Consider the following 26,625-nt stretch of genomic DNA (forward strand, 5'->3'; position numbering starts at 1 on the left):
TTGAACGTGAAATCATCCTTCATAAATTACACACACACACACACACACACACGTACGTGCGCGCATGCCGCAGAACACACACACAAGCACACAAGTGTGCGTATTTAAAAATAGAGCGGGAGCAAAACTTTGTTTGATTGTACTTTATTTCAGTTTTTACATTAATCAAACCCATTGAAGTCTCATCCTCTGTTTCTGCATTAAAGAGCTCCGCTAAATCAGCTGTGCCAGTCCCAATTTCCTCGCACGTATGGTGTGCTTCGCCGCGTACGTTACGGCGTAGGCTCTGCGTCGATTTAACGCAGAACCATAAATCATGCTTCACTTTGAACGGCCGGCGTGAAGCCGGCTGGAAAAGTCTTTCTTTTAAAAATCACCATAGTTTCTGTCCATCAGCGTGGCAACCAAGCACAGCAGTGAACGATGACTTCTAGTCTGGTGCAGTTATCGTGTTTAAGTTATTGATCCAAAATAAACGGGACTTATGCATTTACAGTCAGAGCGATGCAGTGCGGTTTTTAATTATATTTTACTCTGGGGTGTCGTGAGATTTTATTCACTTTTGAAAGGTGTCATGACTGAAAAAAGGTTGAGAAAGGCTGTTTTAGACAGATTATTAATAGGAAAGCAGTGAGAATGCACTTTTTTCCTTAAAATGCTGTCCTACACGACTGATTTTGTGCCCGCCCTAATAAGCCTCGTGCCCCCTCTGAATATTTGCTCTGGCGCCGACCCTGCATTTTGACGACCTCAGATGAATCTTAACTGTGCAGTGTTTTGTTTTGTTTTGTGTTTTGTTCTCATTTCTCTGTCTTCATTTTGTGGAATGTCTCTGCTTTTTTTTTGCAGACTATTTTTAATTTGATATTCTCTTTATCTAGTGGAAATGTATTTGGTTAGCTTTTATTATGTTATATTTAGTACTGTATTATTTTAAAATGTTGGCGGATCCCAGGAAGAATAGCTGCAGTCATGCTGTAGCTAATGAGGATCCTAATTAAACAATTAAACAATTAAACAATTAAACACAGACGACTGAAGCAGCGCTACAAAGTACAGGACTGTCTCAGAAAATCAGAATATTGTGATTTTCTGTAATGCAATTACAAAAACAAAAATATCATCCATTCTGGATTCATTACAAATCAACTGAAATATTGCAAGCCTTTTATTATTTTAATATTGCTGATCATGGTTTACAAAAAACTCAAATATCTCAAAAACTCGCACAACAAAAAAACAAAAAATTAGAATATTCTGGGAATCTTAATCTTAAACTGTAAGCCATAATCAGCAATATTAAAATAATAAAAGGCTTGCAATATTTCAGTTGATTTGTAATGAATCCAGAATGTATGACATTTTAGTTTTTTTTAATTGCATTACAGAAAATAAAGAACTTTATCACAATATTCTAATTTTCTGAGACAGTCCTGTACATGGTCTGCAGTTTTATGCTGCTTTTCAGCCTAATCAAGGCTCTGTTATAGGTTTTATACCGTCTTTGCTTTTTAAGCACTCGTCCACAGCTTCTCGGTGAAAATGGGCCCTAAAAACGTGTCTTTTGGTTTCTCTACAATCACACAATTGAGCACAGCTGGGCTCAGAATCTGGGGCAAAGAACCACAGATAACTAATAAATTAAATTAAATAAAAACAGTCATGTGAAAATGAAAGCACATCCTCATTTAAATTAGCGGTTTTACAGAGGCGCACGTGAAAAGATCATGTGGTTCTTATTAGGATGTCAAATAAAGCAAATACAACATGAACAACCACCACTGACATCTGGCCTCATTTATCATCAAATAAAAGATAGGATGAGTGAAGAACTATGAACCGCTGTGGACCCGCGGGGGGCAGATGAGCAGATCAGCAGCTACAGCATGTTTCTACCAGTTTCAGCACTTTAGCAGACTCTTATGGCGCGTTTCCACTAGTTACTCAAGGTTTCTTCCTCCTAAAGGGGAGTTTTTCTTGCCACTGTTTGGCTTAAGGTTTTTCTCCTACTAGGGGAGTGTTTATATAATAATTACTTGGGGGTTTATGTTCTGGGTCTCTGGAAAGCGTCTAGAGACAACATCTGTTGTATTAGACCAGGGGTCAGCAACCCCGCGGCTCTAGAGCCACTCTTTAGCGCCGCCCTAGTGGCTCCTGGAGCTTTTTCAAAAATGTTTTACCTTTTTTTTCCTTTTTTTCATTCTTTTTTTTCTCTTTTTTTCCTTTTTTTCTCTTCTTTTTTATTCTTTTTTCCTTTTTTTCTCTTTTTTCTTCCTTTTTCTTTTCCTTTTTAATCTCGATATTTCGACTTTTATCTCGATATTTCGACTTTTTTCTCACCATTTCGACTTTTTTCTCGACACTTCCGACTTTTTTCTCAAGAATTCGACTTTTTTCTTGAAATTTTGACTTTTTTCTCGACATTTCGCCTTTCGCCATTTGCCTTCATTCTAAGGCTTATACAAGACTTTTCATTTTTTGCGCCTCAGACATATTTGTTTTTTGTGTTTTTGGTCCAATATGGCTCTTTCAACATTTTGGGTTGCCGACCCCTGTATTACACGCTATACAAATAAAATTGAATTGAATTGAATAGTATCTACTCAGCCCGACTCCACTCGCCTCAACTCGCCCTCGTTTCTTTTCAATACCCAGATCAGAAGTAGGAGGTTGGGTGAAGCTGCTGTGACGTTTGTAGCCTTGAGCAGACGTGGACTGAGAAAGCTCCTGGTATATTTTTTCATTCCTCGTGGCCCCATCTAGCTCTCTCTGGATATTTTCCTCAGCACCAGGTTTAAGAAGGTCTCCACCTCAGAATTTCACCACGGAACAGATTTCTGTGCTGCCATTGTTCATCGAAAAAAAGGAACAAGAAGCTGTGTAGAAGTGTGATGTATCTGACATCATCACACTACAGGCCACCGATTGGTCGGGGGGTTGGAGTCAGACGTCTGAGTCAGGAGGAGGAAATCAGAGAAAGAGACTCTGACGGATTCTTGTTCATTTTATTCAACCAGCAATGGCAGCAAAAGTCTGTTTCTGATCCAACTCTGAGGGTCAGATGTTCATAAACCTGGTGCTGAGGAGAGAACTAAAAAGATCTAGACGGAGATAAGGAACGACCAGATCTACCAGGAGCTCTGACACTTCATAGCTGCTCACGGCTCCAGATGACTTTTCAGCAGCCGAGATGAACTAACAGAAGAAGAAAAAACATCGCCACTTGAAGCTTCTTTCACTCTCATTTTTTAACTTGATATCAAACACAAGCCACAGACCCAGCAGCACATCTATCATCTCCTCCAGGTTCTACATCTTTAGTTTAGATCACACAATAAAATACGTCACAGCAGCTTCTCCAACCTCCTACTTCTGCTCCAGGTGAATTGTAGTGGAAAAGAAACCAGGCCGAGTTGAGCCGTGTAGGTGCTGGTGGAAAAGCTCCATAAGATCATTACTGACATCTTTCCTCCTCAGCATTGTATTAACACACAACAACTAACTGTTAAAACACGTGTTTCTGAACGTGGAGTGTTGTTTTTGTTGCTGTGAAAGCTTTTACAGTCCGGGGCCCCCAGTGCGAGCTCAGGGACCTCCACCCCCCCGGGGACCAGGCCTACCTGGAAATGGCTCCTCCCTTCTCCACGTGAGCGATGATGATGCCGTGAGGAGAGCGCTTGGAGCCGCGGCCCCCCGTGATGTGCATGCCCAGGCCCTCCTGGCCCTTCACCATGTGCATCTTCCAGATGTGGCTGCCCTCTCTGGGCTGGGGAGGGAAGACAAGCACAGACAGGTTCATCAGGAAGGGTTGAGACCAGTACTGGAGTTGAGGGGGGATGGCATCCCCCCCTGAAATAAAAACGGTCCAAATCATCCCCCCCTGTAAAACTGCCATCCCTCATTTCCATCCCTTATGTCATTTCATCAATGAATGTGGTTTTACTGCTATTTCAACATTTAGAGTCATCACCAGAAAAATAACACCAGAAAAATAACTTATTTGACAATTTTCACCTGTTTCAAGTAGATTTTCACTTAAAATAAGTAGAAAAATCTGCATGTGGAACAAGATTTTTTTGCTTGTAATGAGAATATAAATCTTGACCCACTGGCAGATTTTTCTACTTATTTCAAGTGAAAATTACGGTGGCCGAGACCCGCCATTGCTGAAAATTAAAGAAACGCTGCATATAAAAATAAACGCCGCTGCAAATAAAAGAAACGCTGCAAATATAAAGAAACACTGCTGCAAATAAAAAAAAAATGGTGCAAATATAAAAGCCACAACCGAAGTGAATTACCGGGGACTATTTTTGCTGATGCACCGGTGTTTTTTACGTGAGAGGAGAAGAAGAAGACGAAGAGGACGTAAGTGAAAAGGAAGAAATAAGAAGAGCGAGGAATAAGAAGAACAACGAACGAGAAAATAAGTGAAAAGGTTAGTGTTCAACGTCGCTACGTGTAATTTTTAATGTGCAACACCGGTGCATCGGCAAAAATAGTCCCCAGTAATTCACTTCCGTTGTGTCTTTTTTATTTGCGTCGTTTTTTAATTTTATTTCCAGCGGGGTTTCTTTATATTTGCAGCGTTTATTTTATTTGCAGCGGCATTTGTTTCTGTTTGCAGCGTTACTTTTATTTTCAGCAATGGCGGGTCTCTGCCACCGTAATTTTCACTTGAAATAAGTAGAAAAATCTGCCAGTGTGTCAAGATTTATCTTCTTATTACAAGCAAAAAAATGTTGTTCCACTGGCAGATTTTTCTACTTATTTCAAGTGAAAATCTACTTGAAACAGGTGAAAATTGTTGTTTTTTCCAGTGATGAGTCTTGTTTTAAGTGTAATGAGATTTTTTTACTAAAATGAGACATTTTAACTAGAAATAAGACAAATATTCTTGTTAGGATTTAGAGTTTTTGCAGTGATCCATGTTACTTATCCTGTGAAGGACAGAGTCATATTGATAAGTTCAGAAAAGTGTTTTTTATTGTTGTGTTTTGATGTATTTGATGTAAGCCCAGTGGATATTTAAAGCTTACAGAAGGCTGCATTTAACTGCTGCTATGTCATTCCTGCAGTATTTCTGCAGGTGTTTTGGTCACTGCTATTATTTGTAATATATTATATTATTTGTAATCAGCACAAATGATCTGTCCCCATATGATAAAATCCACCATCCCCCCTGATTTTTCTTTACAACTGGAGTACTGGTTGAGACACGTGTCATAGTCATGTCATAAAACCATTCATTTCACCATTAGCAAAGAGCTTGGTCTTGTGTCTTGTGTTTTTGTGCCAGCAGCAACCAGAAGCTGAAGACTAGAGCTCCACGTCTGTGCCTGAGCATTACTCACACACATTTATTACTCTAAACTCAGGGAACTGCACATAGAACAAGATCAATACAATTAGGATCCAATTATATTCCAGTTAAATCTTATCCACTATGATTCAGTTATAATATAATTCTTTCCTTTCCAATCCAATTCATCCTCCTGTTTTCCTCTTGAACCCACACTGGATCTGGTCCCACAACAGAGGAGCCTGCACTGCAAAAACACAAGAATATTTGTCTTATTTCTAGTTAAAATGTCTAATTTTAGTAAAAAAAAATCTCATTACACTTAAAACAAGACTCATTACCAGAACAATAACTTGTTATTTGACAACTTTCACCTGTTTCAAGTCAATTTTCACTTGAAATAAGTAGAAAAATCTGCCAGTGGAACAAGATTTATCTTCTCATTACAAGCAAAAAAACCTTGTTCCACTGGCAGATTTTTCTACTTATTTCAAGTGAAAATCTACTTGAAACAGGTGAAAATTGTTGTTTTTTCCAGTGATGAGTCTTGTTTTAAGTGTAATTTTTTTACTAAAATGAGACATTTTAACTAGAAATAAGACAAATATTCTTGTTAAGATTTTTTGTTTTTGCAGTGTGAGAACTGAAGTTCTCTGTCTCCCACAATAGAGGGAATGTGCATGACGTCGTAGATGCGACTTCACAGCGGGTTTCGCCCACTGAGTGTCAGAAAGACTGAGTGTCAGAAAGACTGAGTGGCAGCGTAAACTTTCAGTTTGAGCAACTGGAAAACATCTAAAATGGGAAAGAGCTGTTGTGGGATCGACTGTACTCATAGATTTAGCAAGAAATCAGAGTTATCGTTTTACAGACGCTTGACGCTATAATTTAGCTCCAATCTCATGTGAAGAATAAAAGCTGGGTGAGGGCGTGAGGGGCGTGGCCCCCCGTGGTGTCAATCACTCCGGGCTCTGAATGTCAGCCGTGTGTTTAATGGTTTATTTGTTTATTTGTAAGGATCCCCATATAGCTAGAAAGAAAACTAAATAACACGACAAACCTACATTAAACTTTACCATACATGTAAATCATTATCCTAAAGCAAAAAAAACATACATGAAACATTCCAATATACAGTAAAACATCATCTAGGACAGGGGTCGGCAACCCGCGGCTCTAGAGCCGCATGCGGCTCTTTAGCGCAGCCCTAGTGGCTCCTGGAGCTTCTTCAACAATGTTCGACCTGTTTTTTCCTTTTTTTCTTTCCTGTTTATTTTCTATTTTTTTCTCTGTTTTTCCTTTTTTTTCTTTTTTTTCCTTTTTTCTCTCTTTTTTTTCCTTCGTCCTTTCCTTTTTAATCTCGACATTTCGACTTTTTTCTCGACATTTCAACATTAATCTCGACATTTCGACTTTTTTCTCGACATTTCGCCTTTCGCCATTTGTCTTCATTCTAAGGCTTATACAAGACTTTTCATTTTTTGCGGCTCCAGACATATTTGTTTTTTGTGTTTTTGGTCCAATATGGCTCTTTCAGCATTTTGGGTTGCAGACCCCTGATCTAGGCCATGAAAATCAGATCAAAAGTACACTTCACCCTGTCCAGTATGTATACGTATCTGTATGTAAGTGTGTAAGTGTGTCTGTAAGTGTGTGTATGTTTGGTATCCTATACATATGATATTCCAAGGTGTTTCTTAATTAGGTTTTTGAATATTGATTTCTGTGTTAATTTAGTCATATAGTGGTAAAGAATTCCATGATTTCATTGATCTATATTCTACTGTATGCTTCAGAAAATTAGTGTTTGGCTTAGGAAGTGAAAACCGGCCCTTTGTTGCCCGTCTAGTGGCGTATGGATATGACTCTAGATTGTGTCTTAACTGATTGTACTGATATAATGGAGTTTTGGATTGTAAAACCTTCCATATTGAAAACAGAAGTTCATTCTGTCCTCAACTTTGAACCATGTAGACAGCAGTGCCTGCTGTTGATACTGGTGTTTTATGGACACTGGAGAACAAGGCCTTGTTCTGAACCAGCTGGAGTTTATATAAATCTTTTTTGGTAGCATTCGCCCATACTATTTGGCAGCAGTCAAAGTGTGTCTTACCGGGCTCGATGATTCACCGGAGAAGGAATTCATTTTGAAATCCAGCAGCTGGCTGTGACTCCTGACGGGCAGAGTGGCCGCTCCATCACCGTGCAGATGGACAGGGAAGCAGTGGGGGCTTCCGTCAGCAGACTCTAGGACGCAGTCTGAGTTCAGCCCTGGAGGAGCAGCTTCAGCATCAGCCCTGAGAGGAGAGCTGCAGCTGCTGGAGCAGCTCCCGCCTCCCAGGTCAGAGCCGTCCCTGTCGTCCTTGGTGAAGGACAAGCGAGATATGACACCAAACTTGCGTGTGCGATTGGAGTTTGCAGCCTGTGTGGTCTGCTGCCGGTCCTGCAGCCGGTCCTGCTGCCGGTCCTGCAGTCGATCCTGCTGGCCGTCCTGCTGATTCCCACACAGGTCCGAGCTGGAAGCAGAGCTGGGTAGAGTAGCCAAAAATTGTACTCAAGTAAAAGTACTGTTACTTCAGAATAATATGACTCAAGTAGAAGTAAAAAGTAGTCATCCAAATAATGACTTGAGTAAAAGTAAAAAAGTACTTGGTGAAAAAACTACTCAAGTACTGAGTAACTGTTGAGTAACGTCTGATTTATTTTTTCAACACACCCATTCAAACAGACAAAAGTACAAAATAATCTTCAGGCAAATTAAATCAATAAAATAATAAAATAAATTAAAATTAATAAAAAATAAAAAAATAGCTTAAATTAAAATTAAATCTTAAAGTACATTCAAATACTTTAATAAATAATAAAATAATAACAGAATAAAAAAATAAATTAAGCACAAGTAGCACAAAATTTCAAGCTTTGTACGTTTCTTTTTTAACCAGCAGAAATAGAACAAGCCCATGAACTCATAGAAACTCTGTGTGTGTTTGAGTGTGTGTAAATGTGACAAAACATGCAAAAACAAACATTTTTCCCAAAGAATCACCCAGTGATGTCATGAGATTGACGCGTACGTGGATAAAAGGGATAAAAGAAAAGTAACAGCTCAACGTAGCCTAATGTAGCGGAGTAAGAGAAACAGTTTCTTCTTCACAAATCTACTCAAGTAAAAGTAAAAAGTATAGTGATTCGAAACTACTCCTAAAAGTACAACATTTCCCAAAACTTACTCAAGTAAATGTAACGGAGTAAATGTAACTCGTTACTACCCACCTCTGGATGGAAGGAACACCTTCGCTGACATCACAGGGAGGGGGCGGAGCCTTTCGCTTGACTCGCCGTAGGAGGATCAGGTAGATGCAGCCCCCGTTCCAGCACTGGTCAGCCAGGTAACTGGAGAAGAGGAGCTGGGATTACTGGAAAGGTCATAGGGGGCGCTACAGCCCTGAGCTACAGCTACAGCTCAGTATTTCCTGCACGCTTCTGCTCAGCTTCCCATTGAATGATGTGTAAAAGTGGATTTGGGACATGAAGTTAAGCATTCAAACCAGGCGCCTAGCCAGTGATGGGGCTCGGTGGCACTGGCCCTCCCAGCCAACTTTGATCAAAATACATGTTTCACATGAACATATTCTAAATTAAAGCTGCAAGCAGCGATGAACGGGCCCTCGCACCCTTTGCAGTGGAAGCTTGTATGACTTGCATGTAGATTCTTCAGGCCTGGACATTTAGCGGATGACACCACCCACGACTCTCTATATAAAACCATTCAAGTTATGGCAGAAAATAGAATCTATCAAATCGACCAATCAGAAGAAGGGGTGGGGCTAATTCAGGCCAATGAAGGTGAAGGAGTCAAAACCTCAAACAGTAATTACAGAACATTATTTGATGAAAAATGTATACCTGACCAAAAGGTGGCGCTATGGAGTTCATGCAAGATTGTCATATCCACTTGTTCAGAATGGAAGCCTGATTAAATGTACAGATTTTGGGTCAAATTGGACCAAGTATGTGCAATTTAGAACAACTTTTATGTTCATGGCGAGACACCGAAATTTGACTACCTCTAACGGCCACGCCCTTTGATAAAAAGTTACAGTTTTTACTGTCATTCATCGTCAATGTCTTACCTATTATGTTACCAGGTTTGAGATCAATACACTCATCTTGCTTGGAGCACAGATGCATACTAGAAGACATGACAATTCCTGGTGCCAACAGGTGGCGCTACAACCGGTCCTGAATATTCCACCATAAATGTCTTCAGGCTCAGTCTACAATCATGCACATACGTTTTCAACCCCATCAAATAATGTATTGCTTAGTTACAGTCAATTTATGTTTCATGGCGAGCCTTAAAAATGACCTCAAACTTCGCCGGATCACTACAGTCGAGCCCTCTGGTAAAAACTTAAAAGCTTCAGAATTTAGCGTCGGCCATGTGTCTAGATTGTACAAACCAAGTTGTGAGCCTATCTGATAAAATCTCTAGGAGGAGTTTGTTAAAATACGAGGCCTGGAAATGACCAGAATTAATGAAAAATGACATTTTCTGTTCAAAATGCTGGACTTCCTGTGTAACTTAGAGCATGGGTCCAAGAGACTTTTTTGTAGGGCTTTGTCTGATATAATAGACACATAAAGGTCATTGCTGCAGGTCAAACTATATTATGGGGCTCGTCGAAAAACATAAAATAGGTGGCGCTATGGAGCCCAGTCTTGTCGACCCATGCCTGTCGCCCATAAAATATGTAATTTTTCGCGACTCTGGAAGCGTGTGCAAGATTTGGTGAGTTTTCGAGCATTTTAAGGCCTCCAAAAAGGCAATTCATTTCTGGCGAGAATAATAATAATAATTAAAGCTGCAAGGAGCGATGAACGGGCCCTCGCACTCGCGGCCACCGCCCCTCACAAGCATATCAGAAATGACACCACCCACGACTTCCTATGTCAAACCATTCAAAAGTTATAGCAGAAAAAAGGGACAACCAATCAGAAGAAGGGGCGGGGCTAATTCCGGCCAATGAATGTCAAGGACTCCATACAGAATCTGATGACACCACCCACGACTCTCTATGTCTAACCATTCAAAAGTTATAGCAGAAAATCGGGACAACCAATCAGAAGAAGGGGCGGGGCTAATTAAGGCCAAAGAAGCTCAAGGACTCAATACAGAGTCAGATGACACCACCCACTACTCTCTATGTCAAAACATTCAAAAGTTATAGCAGAAAATAGGGACAACCAATCAGAAGAAAGGGCGGGGCTAATTTTCACCAATTATGGTCAATGACTCAATACCGACGACTCTTTATGTCAAACCTTTCAAAAGTTATGGCAGAGTATTCTAGGGGGCGCTGTTGAGCCGTTAGGCCACGCCCATTCATGCAAACCATGAAATATCAAATTTATCGCCAGGCCTGGCTTGCATGCAAAATTTGGTGACTATCAAATATGGGGAACTATCAAATATGGACCAATCAGATGAAGGGTGGGCGCGCTTTTTGGCGTCTAGCGTCGCCACGGTAACGCTTTTGAAAGAGAAACGTAATGCGTGGTGTCGGAGGATGGAGACGCACGTTTTGATGTATAACACACTTGGGGGAACGTTACGGTTCGGGCCGTATTAACTGCCGAAGGAATGGCATAAATTTCGCCAAAATGACACAATTAATTCAAAATGGGTGACTTCCTGTTCGGTTTCGGCCATGACGCCAAGAGACTTTTCTTTAAGTTGCGCCATGATACAGGTGTGTACCGATTTTCGTGCATGTACGTCAAACCGTATTGTGGGGCTTGAGGCACAAAGTTTTCCGGGGGGCGCTGTTGAGCCATTTCGCCACGCCCATTAATGCATACAATTAAATATCAAATCTTTCGCCAGGCCGGTCTTGCGTGCAAAATTTGGTGACTTTTTGGGCACGTTTAGGGGGAAAAAAGGCCCTCCTTTTGTCAGAAGAAAGAAAGAAAAAGAAAAATTCCTACAGATACAATAGGGCAATAGTCCTAATAATAATAATAATAATAATAATAATAATAATAATAATAATAATAATAATAATAAACACCACAAATACAATAGGGTCCTCGCACCTTCAGTGCTTCAGATATGGTCCACATTTAAATACTCGATAAGACGACTTCACCCTTTCTGTGCAAATTATGTCCACCTATGCTGAGAAAACAAGTCCGAGCGTCTGCCTCGTCCTTGACAATAAAACAAAGTAATCAGGAAAGACAAAGAAGACCCAACAGCCCCAAACGACCCCAGTCCCACTGCTGCACCTTCAGGGGGTTGATTTCCCAGCAACAGCTAGACAAACTGATAATGGACTACATTGTTGGAGATTTACAGCCTCTGAGTAAAGTTGAAAAGCCACTAGGACAATACATGATTGTACACAGTGAACAGTTTTAGGATAGGGGGGCTTTTCATTCGTACTTCTCACCTAAAAATATTGAAATGAACTGAATTTGAACTAGTTCAAAATGAAAATGGTGAACTATGAATGTGAACTATTCATTTTTAAACTATGTGAACTGAACTAGTTCATAAGAAGTATGAACTTGCACAACACTGGCGTGGGGACAGTGCAGGATGAAAAGCTTACTTCTTGAAAATGTGACAAACAATCAGGAAGTAACACCATAAGTGTGCCTCCTGTTTTGAATAACAGTCATGTGACGCCTCCACTTGAATCACTGATAGAAAATTTACGGAGTTAAACTCGGGGTTGCATGACTGTAGGGTCTCACCTGGCTCCACCTACGTCCACGCCCACCATCAGCTGCCCGTTCAGCGACAGCAGCTCGTCTCTCAGTTTGATGCGCCTGCAGGCGGCGGCCGGGCTCCTCTTCCTCACCTCCGTCACCCAGATGCAGCCCACATCCATGATGGGGCCCTGGTGCTTCCTCTTCCGTTGACCGCCCTTCCTTCTCACTTCAGGATCCCCAAAAATAGGAATGTTACCAAAGCTGAGGCCAAAGTCAGCAGCGCCGTCCCCCTCCTCTTTCCTGAGGGAGACGGCGTGAATCTCCACGTCTAACCCCTCCCTGCTGGCAGACGGGCTGCTCGGCGGAACCGCATCGTTCTCCAAGAAGTTGAAGTTGATGTACTCCACAAGCTTGTGCGTGGCGGCAAGACACAGGGCCAAGTCCTCCAGATGGAGACCGCCGCCGCCGCTGCTGCCGCCACCGCTGCACATGCTGCTGCTGCCGCCACCGCCGCTACCGCTGCACATGCTGCTGCTGCCGCCACCGCCGCTGCACATGCTGCTGCTGCCGCCACCGCCGTTACCGCTGCACATGCTGCTGTCGTCGCCGCCGTTGCACATGCTGCTGCCGCCGCCGCCGCTGCACATGCTGTCCCCATCTCCGTTCTGGTGGTCTTCATCCTGGAGGAGCAACATAACGCAGACATGTGCAAAGTTAGCGGCGTCTCTTGTGTGTGATTTAAAATCATGTGATCACAGGGGATCTTGGTGTTAGACGATGTCATGGAAAAAATGCAAACATGATATACTTTATGGTGAAAGGTCAACAGCTGTGGGGAGCAGGATAGTGGGAAGGAGATCAAAAGCTGTATGAATGCAAAATACTAACAAAAGGCCAGCTACGAGAAAGGAATTAGAAGAAGGGGATATAGAAGATGTAGATGCAGATGAAAATGCTACATCTCTTTTGTATTGTGTGCCTTTGTCATCCCGGTGCTGCTTCCACCTGCCTGCGGTCCCCCACCCCCCTCTGGTCATCCCGCTGTTGCTTCCACCTGCCTGCGGTCCCCCACCCCCCTCTGGGTATCCCACTGCTGCTTCCACCTGCCTGCTGTGTGCTGCTGACGTCCCCGACACCCCCAGTCTGGCCTTCGGCCCCGTCGTCTTCTGCTTGTGCTCTCATGGGTTTTACCATCAGACGGGCCAGTGAGGCCCTTAGCCTCTGAGATGGAGCCGTTTTTAATTTTCCTTTTAAAATGCTGTTCATTTCCATGAATGAACTTGGAGTAAAATAGCTGGAATATCTGCTCCTGAATGCTTTGTGCTCATGAGTAACCCTCCTTGCTGTACAACACTGTAATCCAAATATTTTGGCATATTTTCTTATCTTAACCCTTTCCACACTGATGCCCAAATCATTTCTTATATCTGGCATAAAATGTTTGTGAATAAATAATGGCACAATGGAAAAAGTTATGCGTTGTTCATCTGATATCTGGAGGGAGGGAGGAGGAATCGCGACATAGAAGCCGATACAGTCCGCATCATATCTACTCAGTAATCCACGAGGTCAAACAGCTCGGATATTTGGACAAACGCCGGCTTTCTTTAATTTAATAGTTTCCTATAAAGTGGAGGAAGGTGTGAAGCGCGACAATGGATGAACGATGGACAAACCTTGCAGCTGAGGCCGTCCCGGGCCACGCCCTCGTTCTGCTGAGACCTCATGGTCTGGGCCCTGTGCCAGTCCTCCAGCAGCAGGAGGATGCTGAGGGCGTTGTCCTGAGTGATGGGCATCCTGGCATTTTGCACCTGCTGGAGACCTCACCAACAGCCACTCTGATCCTCCCAGCAACCATCACAGGAACCAGAACCTGCCGAGGCCCACGTCCCCAGATCCATTTGAGGGGGAATGAGCAGAAACTGGAGAAACTCTACCGAGAAGCTTCCTGGTCGGGTACGTCTGCTGCGTCACCTGCAAAAAGACCGGCCAGTTAGATCTTAAAACTGGGGTGTGTGTGTGTGTGTGACTGCCAGGGCTCCTTTGACACTATCAAATCTCTGTACGGCTCCAGAAAGCGGGCACTTGCCCCTGTCCGCTCTGCTGATGGATTCACTGTTTTTACAGGATCCTTGATCGTTGAGCACATCACTTCAAGACTCTGCTCAACAACACCAACCCCACTGACCACCCCCCCCCCCCATCCTCGATAAACTGCCTAGCCTGCCACCAGTCACAAATCTGGACTCCCAGACACGATATCCAGAGACCTGCCAAGCCATAAAAAAGCTTGAAAAACAATGAAAGCTTATGCTCAAAAAACTGGTAGAGCACCGAAGCGATTTTTGTGCTTGTGTTGTTCTCTCATATGTAAGTCGCTTTGGATAAAGTAGTAGTAGTAGTAGCACATGAGGGGCACCGACATGATCCACTGGGCGGTGCCTCTCACCCTTCTTTTCTTCTCCACTTCCATTTTTATTTATTATAAGTATCTCATAGCCATCATTTTTGTCCATTGTTCCTGTAGTTTCTTGTGCTGGCCCCTTTTTTCTCTTTTGTGCATGTTTGCAGGCTGGAGCCTCGGGAGCTGCGTGCTGGCCTGTGGTCCCGGTCCCCCCCTCTGATCATCCCACTGCTGCTTTCACCTGCCTGCGGCACCTAACCCCACCCCCCCAACCACCCTGGTCATCCCGTTGCTTCTTCCACCTGCCTGCTGGGTGCTGCTGACGTCCCCGACCCCCCCCCCCCAGTCTGGCCTTTGGCAGGAGGGCCCCACCTTATGAGCCTTGTCCTGCTCAAGGTTTCTTCCTTCCTAAAGGGGAGTTTTTTCTTGCCACTGTTTGGCTTAAGGCTTTTCTCCCACTAGAGGAGTTTTGACCTGCCATTGTTTATGTAATAATTGCTCGGGGGTTTATGTTCTGGGTCTCTGGAAAGCGCCTAGAGACATCATTTGTTGTATTAGACGCTATACAAATAAAATTGAATTGAATTGAATCTCAGAAGATGTTCTTCCAGAGACACAATGTGGCTCCACCTCATATATGGTATTCATCCTGAGACAGTTAATGCAAAAGAGCAGGGAGCAGCGCAAAGACCTCTACATTGCCTTTATTGACCTCAGCAAAGCCTTCGTCACCATTGACCGGGAGTTGCTCTGGAAACAACTCTCCAAACTTCGGATACCACCCAAGTTTCTTATCCAATCTGAAACAACTACACAATGGGATACAATGGGAAACTCCAGTCAGAGTCATTCAAAGGGAAAATTGGGGTGAGGTAAGGCTGTGTCTTGGCGCCGGTACTCTTCAACCTCTTTCTCTCACCATCACATACCTTTTCCATGGTGCCCTGGACCCTGAAGATGGTGTCAACCTAGAATACCGTCTTGACGGAAGCTTTTTTAACATCCAGCGCCTCCAGGCCCACACAAAGACAAAGACTAGCCAAATCTGTGAGCTGCAATATGCTGACGACTGTGCAGTCTTAGCACACAGGCCAGGGTCCATGCAGCACACCCTCAACACCATCTCCTCTCTTTATCAATCACTCGGGCTATATGTCAACACCCAAAAAACTGAAGTCATGTCCCAACTCACTACCCAACCTACTGTCAGACCCTACTGCTCACCAGGAGGAATCCGGCCCCTTTGGTCTTCGAGGTTGACTTTGAATTCAGCCCTCTGTAGGCTGGTGATAGTCATTCTCATCACAAGACGTGACATCCTTTCAGTCCTAATTCCTTTATTTATTTTGCCTATTAAGAGGCTTTCAATGTTTGATTTGTTCTCTGATCAATATGATGACTATATCTGTCCATCATCAGATACGTGCTGTGAGGGAACCCATGGAAACCATGGGGAAAAGAAGAGGCTGGTGTTCTGCAGCACTGGTGGATGGGTGGATGTTTGTAGCCGCAGCCTTGCTGAGCGGGGTTTGTTTAGTTCACCCAAGCTGGTATGGTTTTTCTCTGGCCATGCCAGCCTCCTCCCACAGTCGAGAAACATGTTTGTTATGCTCCTTCAAGACTCTAAATTGTCCGTGTGGCCATGTGGCTCAAAAAGTCCAACAATTTCCAGCTGACCTATGTACCAAAGTTTAAGTGACCATCCGTGTTCACGGTTCAGTCTCTTTCTTAAGATACAAACAGAATATATGATGATAATTCAGAGGTAGACAGATAAACTGCTCAGCCCATTATTGGCCATTTTTTAACAATCAACATTGTCCGTAGAAAAACACAAATCGGTCCATCTCTAGAAAAAATGTTAACAACTAAAACGCTGGTGTTACTCTACAAGCAAACATGTATTTAACGTGCCAGGCAAAGATTCAATCCTTAAGGAGACTGTCCCAAACAGTTGGGCCATATCAAATAACTTTAAAATACAAGTTATAATAATCTAATCATTTAGCTGCAAATATCCGTATATAAACCCAAACACAAAGAGTATTTGGGACATTTTATGCATCAAAAAAGGGCAAGCTTTATGTTAAACTTATTGTTAATGACTTGAAACATGCTAAAGCAGCAGATACTTCCAGTGGCCTCCCTCATAAAAAAGGACTGCAGAGGAATCTGGGTCCACACACTCACACACACACACACACACACACACACACACACACACACACACACACACACACACACACACACACACACACACACACACACACACACACACACACACACACACACACAGAGCACACCGGAGCCACATCTGTGGCAGACAGAGACAGAAACACAGGCTACCAGAGCACCACACTATAATGACTACGTAAAGCTGGGGCTTCAAATAAACTGTCTGGCTTTGCGGTCCATGCGAGTCCTCTACACCCAACTTGAGCAAAGTGCCCTGCCCTGTTCAGGCCAGAACCCAACCGCAAAGAGTAGGCACGTAGGTTTACAAGCAGCTACTGGATGGGCAGGGATCGGAGAATTTTAGGAGGAGGACTCTTTCAGAGGGTGATATCCGGGATCGAAGAAGCCACTTCCTGTCCCGCCATGATAAATACTAACGTCATTTTTCTGGAAGGAAAATGTGCAGCCTCATTAGGCAGTTTAGTCGTAACACATAGAGGAACCAGAAAGTAAACACAAAGGTGACCTGGAGTAAGTCTTACCCCGGAGACCAAAAACAGATTTGATTTCAAACACTGAGAGAAAAAAGGCAAATGTCGCAAACCAACAACAAACCAAACTAAACAGAGGTCCATGTGGTCCAGAGACTGTCCAAAGGTCCATGTGATCCAGAGACTGTCCAGAGGTCCGCATGGTCCAAAGGCTGTCCAGAGGTCCGCGTGGTCCAGAGACTGTTCAGACCACCAGAGGCTGTCCAAAGGTCCATGTGGTCCAGAGACTTCCAGAGGTCCAGAGACTGTCCAGAGGTCCATTGGCAAGGGACATGCCTGGAACACCTTCCTAGGGAGGAGGGACATGCCTGGAACACCTCCCTGGGGAGGATCCAGGAGGATCCGGTACAGATGCCCAAGCCACCTCAGCTGACTCCTCTCAATGTGAAGGAGCAGCGGCTCGACTCCGAGCTCCTCCCGGGTGACCGAACTCCTCACCCTATCTCTAAGGGAGCGTCCAGCCACCCTGCGGAGGAAACTCATCTCTAAGGGAGCGTCCAGCCACCCTGCGGAGGAAACTCATCTCTAAGGGAGCGTCCAGCCGCCCTGCGGAGGAAACTAATCTCGGCCGCTTGTATCCGCGATCTTTCTATCCTTTCGGTCACTACCCAAAGTTCATGACCATAGGTGAGGGTGGGTGCGTAGATTGACCGGTAAATAGAGAGCTTTTGCTATTTACAAAGGTAATAATTAATAAATATGATCATCAGGATTATCTTTACGCCACTGTGCGAGCAGCAGAGGAGAAGCAGACGAGCAGCAGACGAGCAGCAGACGGGAGCCAGACGGTCCCTCCTCTCGCACAGCCGGACCTTAGAGTGAACTTTCTGGGACCTTCATTCCTGGAAAAAATAACTGTGAAGAAAACCAAGCCGAATGTTTTTTGAATAATGTCCTTTAGGAACTATGTGCACATGCCCAGATCCATGTGCACACAAACCTGACTGCTTCAGACCAGCAAACTTTCAATGTATCTGCTTCAAAGATGCTCATACATCATTTAGATCAACTGAATGTGATCAGAAGCATCTGGCTGCTTCTCCGTCCCTGTGGGTGCAGGTAGGAGGTACGTAGACGCCATGCAGCACTACGTATCTCTTTTGCAGAAATAAAACATTGTGTGATGTTGCTCATCTTGCACCATTCACAGCTTTGGACAAGACTCTCACAACAGTTATTTGGAAAGTTATTGTGATGTCCACAAAACAAATCAGCAGAAGCATTCATGTCGACGTCCCTGACTCCCCCAGTCTGGCCTTCGGCAGGAGGGTCCCCCCTTATGAGCCTGGTCCTGCTCAAGGTTTCTTCCTCCTAAAGGGGAGTTTTTCCTTGCCACTGTTTGGCTTAAGGCTTTTCTCCCACTAAGGGAGTTTTTACCTGCCATTGTTTATATAATAATTGCTCGGGGGTTTATGTTTATGTTTATGTTTATGTTTATGTTCATGTTCTGGATCTCTGGAAAGCGTCTAGAGACAACATCTGTTGTATTAGACGCTATATAAATAAAATTGAATTGAATTGAATTGAATTCACTCCGTGCGTCATTCCTGGGTTCCACGGAAGGACAGACAAACAGCATCCCTTCGTCAGCCGCTGAAAAGCATCCGTTCGGTGACATCAACGTGAACTTCTCCGGTGATGACCTAAATCCCAGTAATGGAGCAGATAATCTGCACTTCGCTGTTCTCCACGTACAGCGCGTTTCAGACCTGTACGCCACTCATCCATCTTCATCTACACCAGCCATCTGCTGATGGAAGATTTTCATTTCATAACGTACTCGGTCCGGTCCGTTATGCCGTTGCTTCTGCCAACTGCATGTTAGGATCCCGGAGAAGTCCCAACAGACGAGTTATGGCAAGAAAGCAGCACACCTGAGGCCATCCCTGCATGTGCGCGGTCTGTTTGAGATACTGTTTCTCTCACTTGTTCACTGCACCGCAGAAGTAATGGCGCTTTTCCACTAGTACCTACTCAGCCCGACTCGACTCGCCTCGGTTTGGTGCTTTCCCAACAGGGGTCTAACGTGCCGAGTAGATAGTAGATAGAGTGAGAGAAGCTTCAAGTGGGACACTTGCTATGAAGTGACAGAGCTCCTGGTAGATCTGGTTGTTCCTTATCGCCCGTCTAGACCCCTTTTTAATTCTCTCCTCAGCCACCAGGTTTATAAACATCTGCACCTCAGAGTTGGATCATGAAACAGACTTTTGTGCTGCCATTGCTGGTTGAATAAAATGAACAAGAAGCCGTCAGAGTCTCTTTCTCTGATTTCCTCCTCCTGACTCAGACGTCTGATTACCAACCCCCGACCAATCAGTGGCCTGTAGTGATGATGTCAGATACAGCCGGCTCAGCTGCTAAGAACCTCGGCGGAGTAGATACAGAAAAAGTATCTATTCGGCACAGGTAGACCCCTAGTGGGAAAGCACAAAACCGAGTGGAGGCGAGTCGAGTCGGGCTGAGTAGGTACTAGTGGAAAAGCACGTTTAAAAGAACATAAGCCAGCCAGCTGACTGCCCAGTTTAGCTGAGCGCGCAGAGCGATGTCGAACAGGGGATAAAGCGCTTGAAGCTGAAACTCAGACTTCACCTGGCAACAAAAACTTCTATTTTCTGATTGGCTGTTTGGTTGGTGACTCCAGACAGCTGCTCTGAGCTGCCTGTGACTCCTTTTTAAGATGCGCTGTTGGGATTTCTGTGCGGTGAAGTTAATGATTTCTCAGCGTGAGAAATGCCTTGTGGGCGTGAGAGTGCGAGAACTCGTTGAAATGCATGGGTTTCGCGCTCCGTGCCTGGGACTTGAGAGCCCTCAAATGTCCTTCAATCTCAGTTCAGATTCTCTTCTTCTAAACCTGTACGACTTTGTAAATACTGTTAATCTAACGTTCTGTGTGGCTGTAGTTAGTTCCTGTCTGCGATGCCACCTGGGGCGCATGGGAACCACAGCCTCATAACCAAGACCACCTGAAACACCTGGACCACCTGAACCACCTGAAACACCTGGATCACCTGAAACACCTGGACCACCTGAAACACCTGGACCACCTGAAACACCTGGATCACCTGAAACACCTGGACCACCTGACACACCTGGACCAACTGAAACACCTGGACCAACTGAACCACCTGGACCACCTGAAACATCTGGACCACCTGAAACACCTGGACCACCTGGACCACCTGAAACACCTGGATCACCTGAAACACCTGGACCACCTGATACACCTGGATCAACTGAAACCCCTGGACCACCTGAAACACCTGGACCACCTGGACACCTGAACCAACTGATACACCTGGGCCACCTGATACACCTGGACCAACTGAAACACCTGGACCACCTGAAACACGTGGACCACCTGATACACCTGGACCAACTGAAACACCTGGACCAACTGAAACACCTGGACCAACTGAACCACCTGGACCACCTGAAACACGTGGACCACCTGATACACCTGGACCAACTGAAACACCTGGACCAACTGAACCACCTGGACCACCTGAAACATCTGGACCACCTGAAACACCTGGACCACCTGATACACCTGGACCACCTGAAACACCTAGAACACCTGGACCACCTGAAACACCTGGACCACCTGGAGCACCTGAAACACCTGGACCATCTGAAACACCTGGACCACCTGAAACACCTGGACCACCTGGACCACCTGAAACACCTGGACCACCTGGACCACCTGAAACACCTGGATCACCTGAAACACCTGGACCACCTGATACACCTGGATCAACTGAAACCCCTGCACCACCTGAAACACCTGGACCACCTGGACACCTGAACCAACTGATACACCTGGGCCACCTGATACACCTGGACCAACTGAAACACCTGGACCACCTGAAACACGTGGACCACCTGATACACCTGGACCAACTGAAACACCTGGACCAACTGAACCACCTGGACCACCTGAAACATCTGGACCACCTGAAACACCTGGACCACCTGATACACCTGGACCACCTGAAACACCTAGAACACCTGGACCACCTGAAACACCTGGACCACCTGGAGCACCTGAAACACCTGGACCATCTGAAACACCTGGACCACCTGAAACACCTGGACCACCTGGACCAACTGAAACACCTGGACCACCTGGACCAACTGAAATACCTGGACCACCTGGACCACCTGAAACACTGGACCACCTGAGACACCTGGACAACCTGGACCAACTGAAACACCTGGACCACCTGAACCACCTAAAACACCTGGACCACCTGGACCAACTGAAACACCTGAAACACCTGGACCACCTGGAGCACCTGCACCACCTGAAACACCTGGACCACCTGGACCACCTGAAACACCTAGAACACCTGGACCACCTGAAACACCTGACCTGGACCACCTGGACCACTTGATACACCTGGACCAGCTGGACCAGCTGGACCACCTGCATCTGGATTAAATTGAAGCTCTCTCTTAAAGCAAGTTCTTTGAGTTTCATCCTTGTCTGTTTGTCAATGAACAAACCTGTTTGTATTCATGTATCTAAATGATTGACACAAATTTACAAAGAATTATCGTTAAGTTCCTGTGAAGTACCAAACATTCCCATGTTACGTTTCACGAGCCAGCTTAGTTTGGAAAGTTTCTGGAGCGTTCCCTGAAAGTTTTCCAGCCCTTTTCAGCACTCCCACCAGATCCTGTTAAGTGAACTTGAAGCCGTTGTTGTTTATTGTCTATAAAAGCTTAACAAAATCTACTACTGAAGCATTTAAACTTAAAAAAAAGAACATTTCTTTAGCATCCCTGAAGATGCCTAACATCCCCAGTGTGTGAACTGAGAGCATATCCACATGTAGAACACTACCTTTGCATGAAAAAAACCGCTCCATCTGAGTTTATCATGACGGATTAGTCTACTCTTTGTTTCATGGTGCAGACTGACCTAAATGCATCACCCCACCCTTCCCCCTCAGCCCTGTTCTTCTCCCAAGGCGCCATATGGCTAAAGATTAAAAACAAGCCCCATTTCAGTATATCTGGGATGTCTGCAGTAATCTGAACACAAAGCTGGTGACAATGACAATCAGGTTCCAGTGAAGCTCCAGTCCAGCCCAGTGACCGCATGTAGCGCATCCCCGGAGCCAACGCTGGCACCAGCTGGGTACCAGCCTGCCACGCCGCTCGCTTTTATCTGCTCTTCTAGATAGACCTGTGTTTTCTGAATTCACTAAAGTAAAATGATGAAGAAATCTTTTGATGCTTTACCCACCTATCCACAGACCCAAATTATTATTTATTATTCAAACCTTGGTATTTGTGATTCAAACCTTGGTATTATCACACCTTGACTACTGTTCAGCTATCTGGTCAAACAAACTTCAGATTTAGAGCAGAATAGAGCAGCTCGCCTTGCACTCAGTGTTCTATTAGAAAGGCTGTTGACCAAATGCATTGTGATCTTGCCTGGATGAAAGTAGAGGACAGATTAACACGTAATTTACTAACATTATTCAGGAATATAACTGTGTCTAAACAACCAAACTGCCTGCACTCAAAAATAACATTTTCCAAAGACAAACATGAGCAAAGGACAAGACAAGTTAGCAGGGGTCATGTTTCTACTCCTTTACCAGGATCAAATGCAATGAAAAGAACTTCTATGTCCAGGTTCATCTCACTGACTGCGTTTCCATACAGTCAATACCCCTTTTAAAACCCTAATATTGGCAATAACCCGGTTTTGCAGGGCCATGTAAACACCAATAACCCCTTTTGAATAACCCGAATTTGCTCATATTGGAGTTTTTAAAAACCCGAATATTCACCCCTGGGTTACTCCTTTTAACACCCGAATATTGGGTCATGTAAACACCAAACGGAATATCCCATCAAACGGAACAGGAATTTGTTTTCTGCACATGCTCTGTTTACAAGGAATCCTGGTCTTTTGAGTCCAGGAAGTTCTTATAAACACGGAGAAACACAAGACCAGGAGGAGACTAATCACTTCATAAATGTAATGAAGGATATGAACATTTCTGCATTTGTAGACGGTAGAAAGTACCGGGATAGCCAGATTTACAAGAAGGTGAGAGAAAAGTTGCACGAAGCAGCATTTGTTTTGAATTTGGATACAGGAAGAAGAAGTGGAAATGACGCTGTTTGCGTCATCATGTTCTCCGTGCGTCACAGGTTTGATCCAGATATCCCAAATGATTAATTACCATGTAAACGGAATATTCTGAATGTTTCAGTAACCGGAATATTAGCAATAACCCGAATTTTGACTGCATGTAAACGTAGTCACAGTGGAACAGGTTTATGCCATTACTAAAGCAACAAGCAGACAGTTTTAAAAAGCAACTAAAAAGGTTCCTTTTGGCTACAGACATACACAATGTTTAATATATATGTTTAATATACATTTTGTGATGTACTGTATAGTGTATGAAATATACAGCTCAATGTAGTTAGAAAGATAATTACCACTATAGTGACGTTGCTAATGCAATGTTGTGGGTGAATTTAGTGTGTGGGGGGGGGTCTTGGAGTGTTATATTTATTTGTATATGTATGTAGTCATATACTAGTATTATATGATATATATATATATATATATATATATATATATATATATATATATATATATATATATATATATATATATATATATATATATATATATATATATATATGTAAATGTGTTTTTATGTGAATGTACTTTTAATCTTCATGGACCCCAGGAAGATTAGCTGGCGTTTTGCGTCCATTAATGGGGATCCAAAAATGAAACAAAACAAAACAAAGAAGAAGAGACAGGTTTTTCTGGGTGAATCTCACAATGTCAATGATTCCAGGGGCAGAAAGCCTCCTCCATCAAATCTCCATCAATGAGGGATGAAGAAGAAAACATCACGCAGAAGAACGACCCTTTACGAAGTCACATGACCGCCAGATCAGTAACACCAGCCACTATGTCAAAGTTTAAAAAAAAGGATACCTTCTCAATAACACAGTAAATAAAACGGTTATCGCTCTGCAGTTAACACTGATGAAGCTGCACTCCCGTCAACTTCGGGGTGGTTCTGCAGAATATTCAGATCGGGCCGGGACTGTCGGAGAGGAGCAGCACCGCCCCGTGGAGGTACCGGAGCTTTACACGGGACGATGCTGCACAGCATCCCGTATTGTGCACCCCCTGAGGCCCGCCCAATATTTGCTAACCCGCTACACTGCAAAAACTCAAAATCTTACTAGGAATATTTGTCTTATTTCTAGTTAAAATGTATAATTTTTAGTCAGAAAATCATCAGTCATTACCAGAAAAATAACTTATTTGACAATTTTTTACCAGTTTCAAGTAAATTTTCCCTTGAAATAAGTAGAAAAATCTGCCAGTGGTTCAAGATTTATCTTCTCATTACAAGCAAAAAAATCTTGTTCTGCTGGCAGATTTTTCTACTTATTTTAAATGAAAATCCACTTGAAACAGGTGAAAATTGTTGTTTTAAAAGTCTTGTTTTAAGTGTAATGAGATTTTTTTTACTAAAAATGAGACATTCTAACTAGAAATAAGACAAATATTCTTGTTAAGATTTTGAGTTTTTGCAGTGTAACAGCCGTTTTCAACTCCTTCCTGAAACACGCACATCACACGCCCAATGCAGTTCCACATGAATCGAGTTCAGAACACCTCATGTGCTATAAAAAGCGAACAAGTGGGCAGGAGAGTTAAAAGCAGCCAGTAGAACGGCGGCGTCTTGTCAGTCCTACGGAGCACTGTACTGAGGAACGCTTCAACCTGAAACTCAGGAGCAAACACGGCAGGCAGCTGAGAGCCGCCTCGCCAGCCGGGATGTCAGCTGGGAACCACAGCCTCATAACCAAGAGCAGTTCATCACGTGGTGGATTTGAGAAGCCAGAGGACGGTTCTGCTGCCATTCCTAATGGCGCTTTTACACTGGTACCTACTCGCCTCTACTCATCTCAACTCGGCCAAGTTTCTTTTCCACTACAATTCAGCTGGAGGAGAAGTAGGAGGTTGGAGTGAAGCTGCTGTGACGTATTTGATTGTGTGATCTAAATGGAGAAGACAACAACACTAAAGATGTAGAACCTGGAGGAGATGATAGATGTTAGATGTTTTTTAGTTTGTCTCTGTGCTGCTGAAAAGTCAGCTGGAGCCGTGAGCAGCTATGAAGAGACAGAGCTCCTGGTAGATCTGGTCGTTCCTTATCTCCGTCTAGATCCCTTTTTAATTCTCTCCTCAGCACCAGGTTTATGAACATCTGCACCTCAGAGTTGGATCAGAAACAGACTTTTGCTGCCGTTGCTGGTTGAATAAAATGAACAAGAATCCATCAGAGTCTCTTTCTCTGATTTCCTCCTCCTGACTCAGACGTCTGACTCCAACCCCCCGACCAATCGGTGGCCTGTAGTGTGATGATGTCAGATACAGATGACTTAATCCCAGTTGGTCAGTCGCAGAGCTTGCTGACACATCGGTGGATAATCATCAAGTGGTCAGGAGTTGTTGTGGGAACACTTCCGTCAAAGACGCTCACGGACCATCACCAAACCATTACCGATAGCCGACCGATACAAAACCAGTAATCTAAATGTCTGAAGCCATGTAGGGAGTCCTTATTCAGGCTACAGCCAATGACAACGAGCCGTTCCGTGAGGTCACCTTGACAAAGTGAAATCCACAGAGCAAGGTGTTTATTTGGCTCAGATGGTCAGTCTGCATCTATGCAAAGGTTGTCCTGACTAACAGTTGGCACCAATGAACACACCTTTCTATGCTGAGCATATGAAAGCCACTACGAGCTGTTTGGGTGTCAGGGACACCTGACACTGGCACTTTATGAGGTGCACCGGACATTGTTGTTTTAAAACACTCAAATCTGTCCTACTGCTGCTTTCCAGGCCACTTCCAAGTGGCCTGGAAGATTAGAGGCTACTTCTTTAAGTTTAAGGCCCAGTCCATACCCCCCCCAACCCCTACTTTTCAGCACTACCCCTAAATTTTGCGCGTTCCCGTGAGGGTAGTGGTGTCCCAATTCCTCTTTGCATGTAGGGCTAGTGGATATAACGAGGGCTAGTGTGTATGAATCTAGCCCTTCAGAACGAGGGATTTCAGATGCTGACTTTGCGACGGAGGGCCTGAGAAAATTTCCCAGAATGCTTTACGTCATCATTTGCAGACTACAAAAACAAAAACATTTTTTTATAATTTTTTAGTGAATAAAATCAATATTTTGAGTTAGTTTCTGCATAAAAATGCATTTTGACTACATTTCTAGCAAGAAATATATATTTTACTTTCATAATATTCACTCAGTGAATGTACATAATCACTCGTTTGCCCGTTGTTGCGAAGATCACGCCAGAATAAAGGCTCATTTATGGTTCCGCGTTACACCAATGCAAAGCCTACGGCGTAGGTTACGCAGCGCGCCGTAGGCTCTGCGTCGATTTAACGCGGAACCATAAAT

The 26,625-nt window shown here is 44.0% G+C and overlaps 1 protein-coding gene across 1 annotated transcript in view; it reads right to left on the reverse strand.

Moving 5' to 3' along the window:
* The window catches only part of pdzd2 (PDZ domain containing 2), a 97,530-nt gene that overhangs the window by 60,462 nt on the left and 10,443 nt on the right, over positions 1–26,625 (reverse strand). Inside the window, exons 2-6 of the mRNA XM_061730287.1 lie at positions 13,696–13,993; positions 12,062–12,699; positions 8,576–8,695; positions 7,416–7,830; positions 3,621–3,766 (exon numbers count right to left, since the gene is read on the reverse strand). Coding sequence (XP_061586271.1) covers positions 3,621–3,766; positions 7,416–7,830; positions 8,576–8,695; positions 12,062–12,699; positions 13,696–13,815 — 1,439 coding nt within the window. The 5' untranslated portion in view covers positions 13,816–13,993. The remainder of the gene's footprint in view (positions 1–3,620; positions 3,767–7,415; positions 7,831–8,575; positions 8,696–12,061; positions 12,700–13,695; positions 13,994–26,625) is intronic.

This window comes from Cololabis saira, chromosome 9, assembly GCF_033807715.1.
Source record: "Cololabis saira isolate AMF1-May2022 chromosome 9, fColSai1.1, whole genome shotgun sequence".
In the NCBI taxonomy this organism is placed as follows: domain Eukaryota; kingdom Metazoa; phylum Chordata; class Actinopteri; order Beloniformes; family Belonidae; genus Cololabis; species Cololabis saira.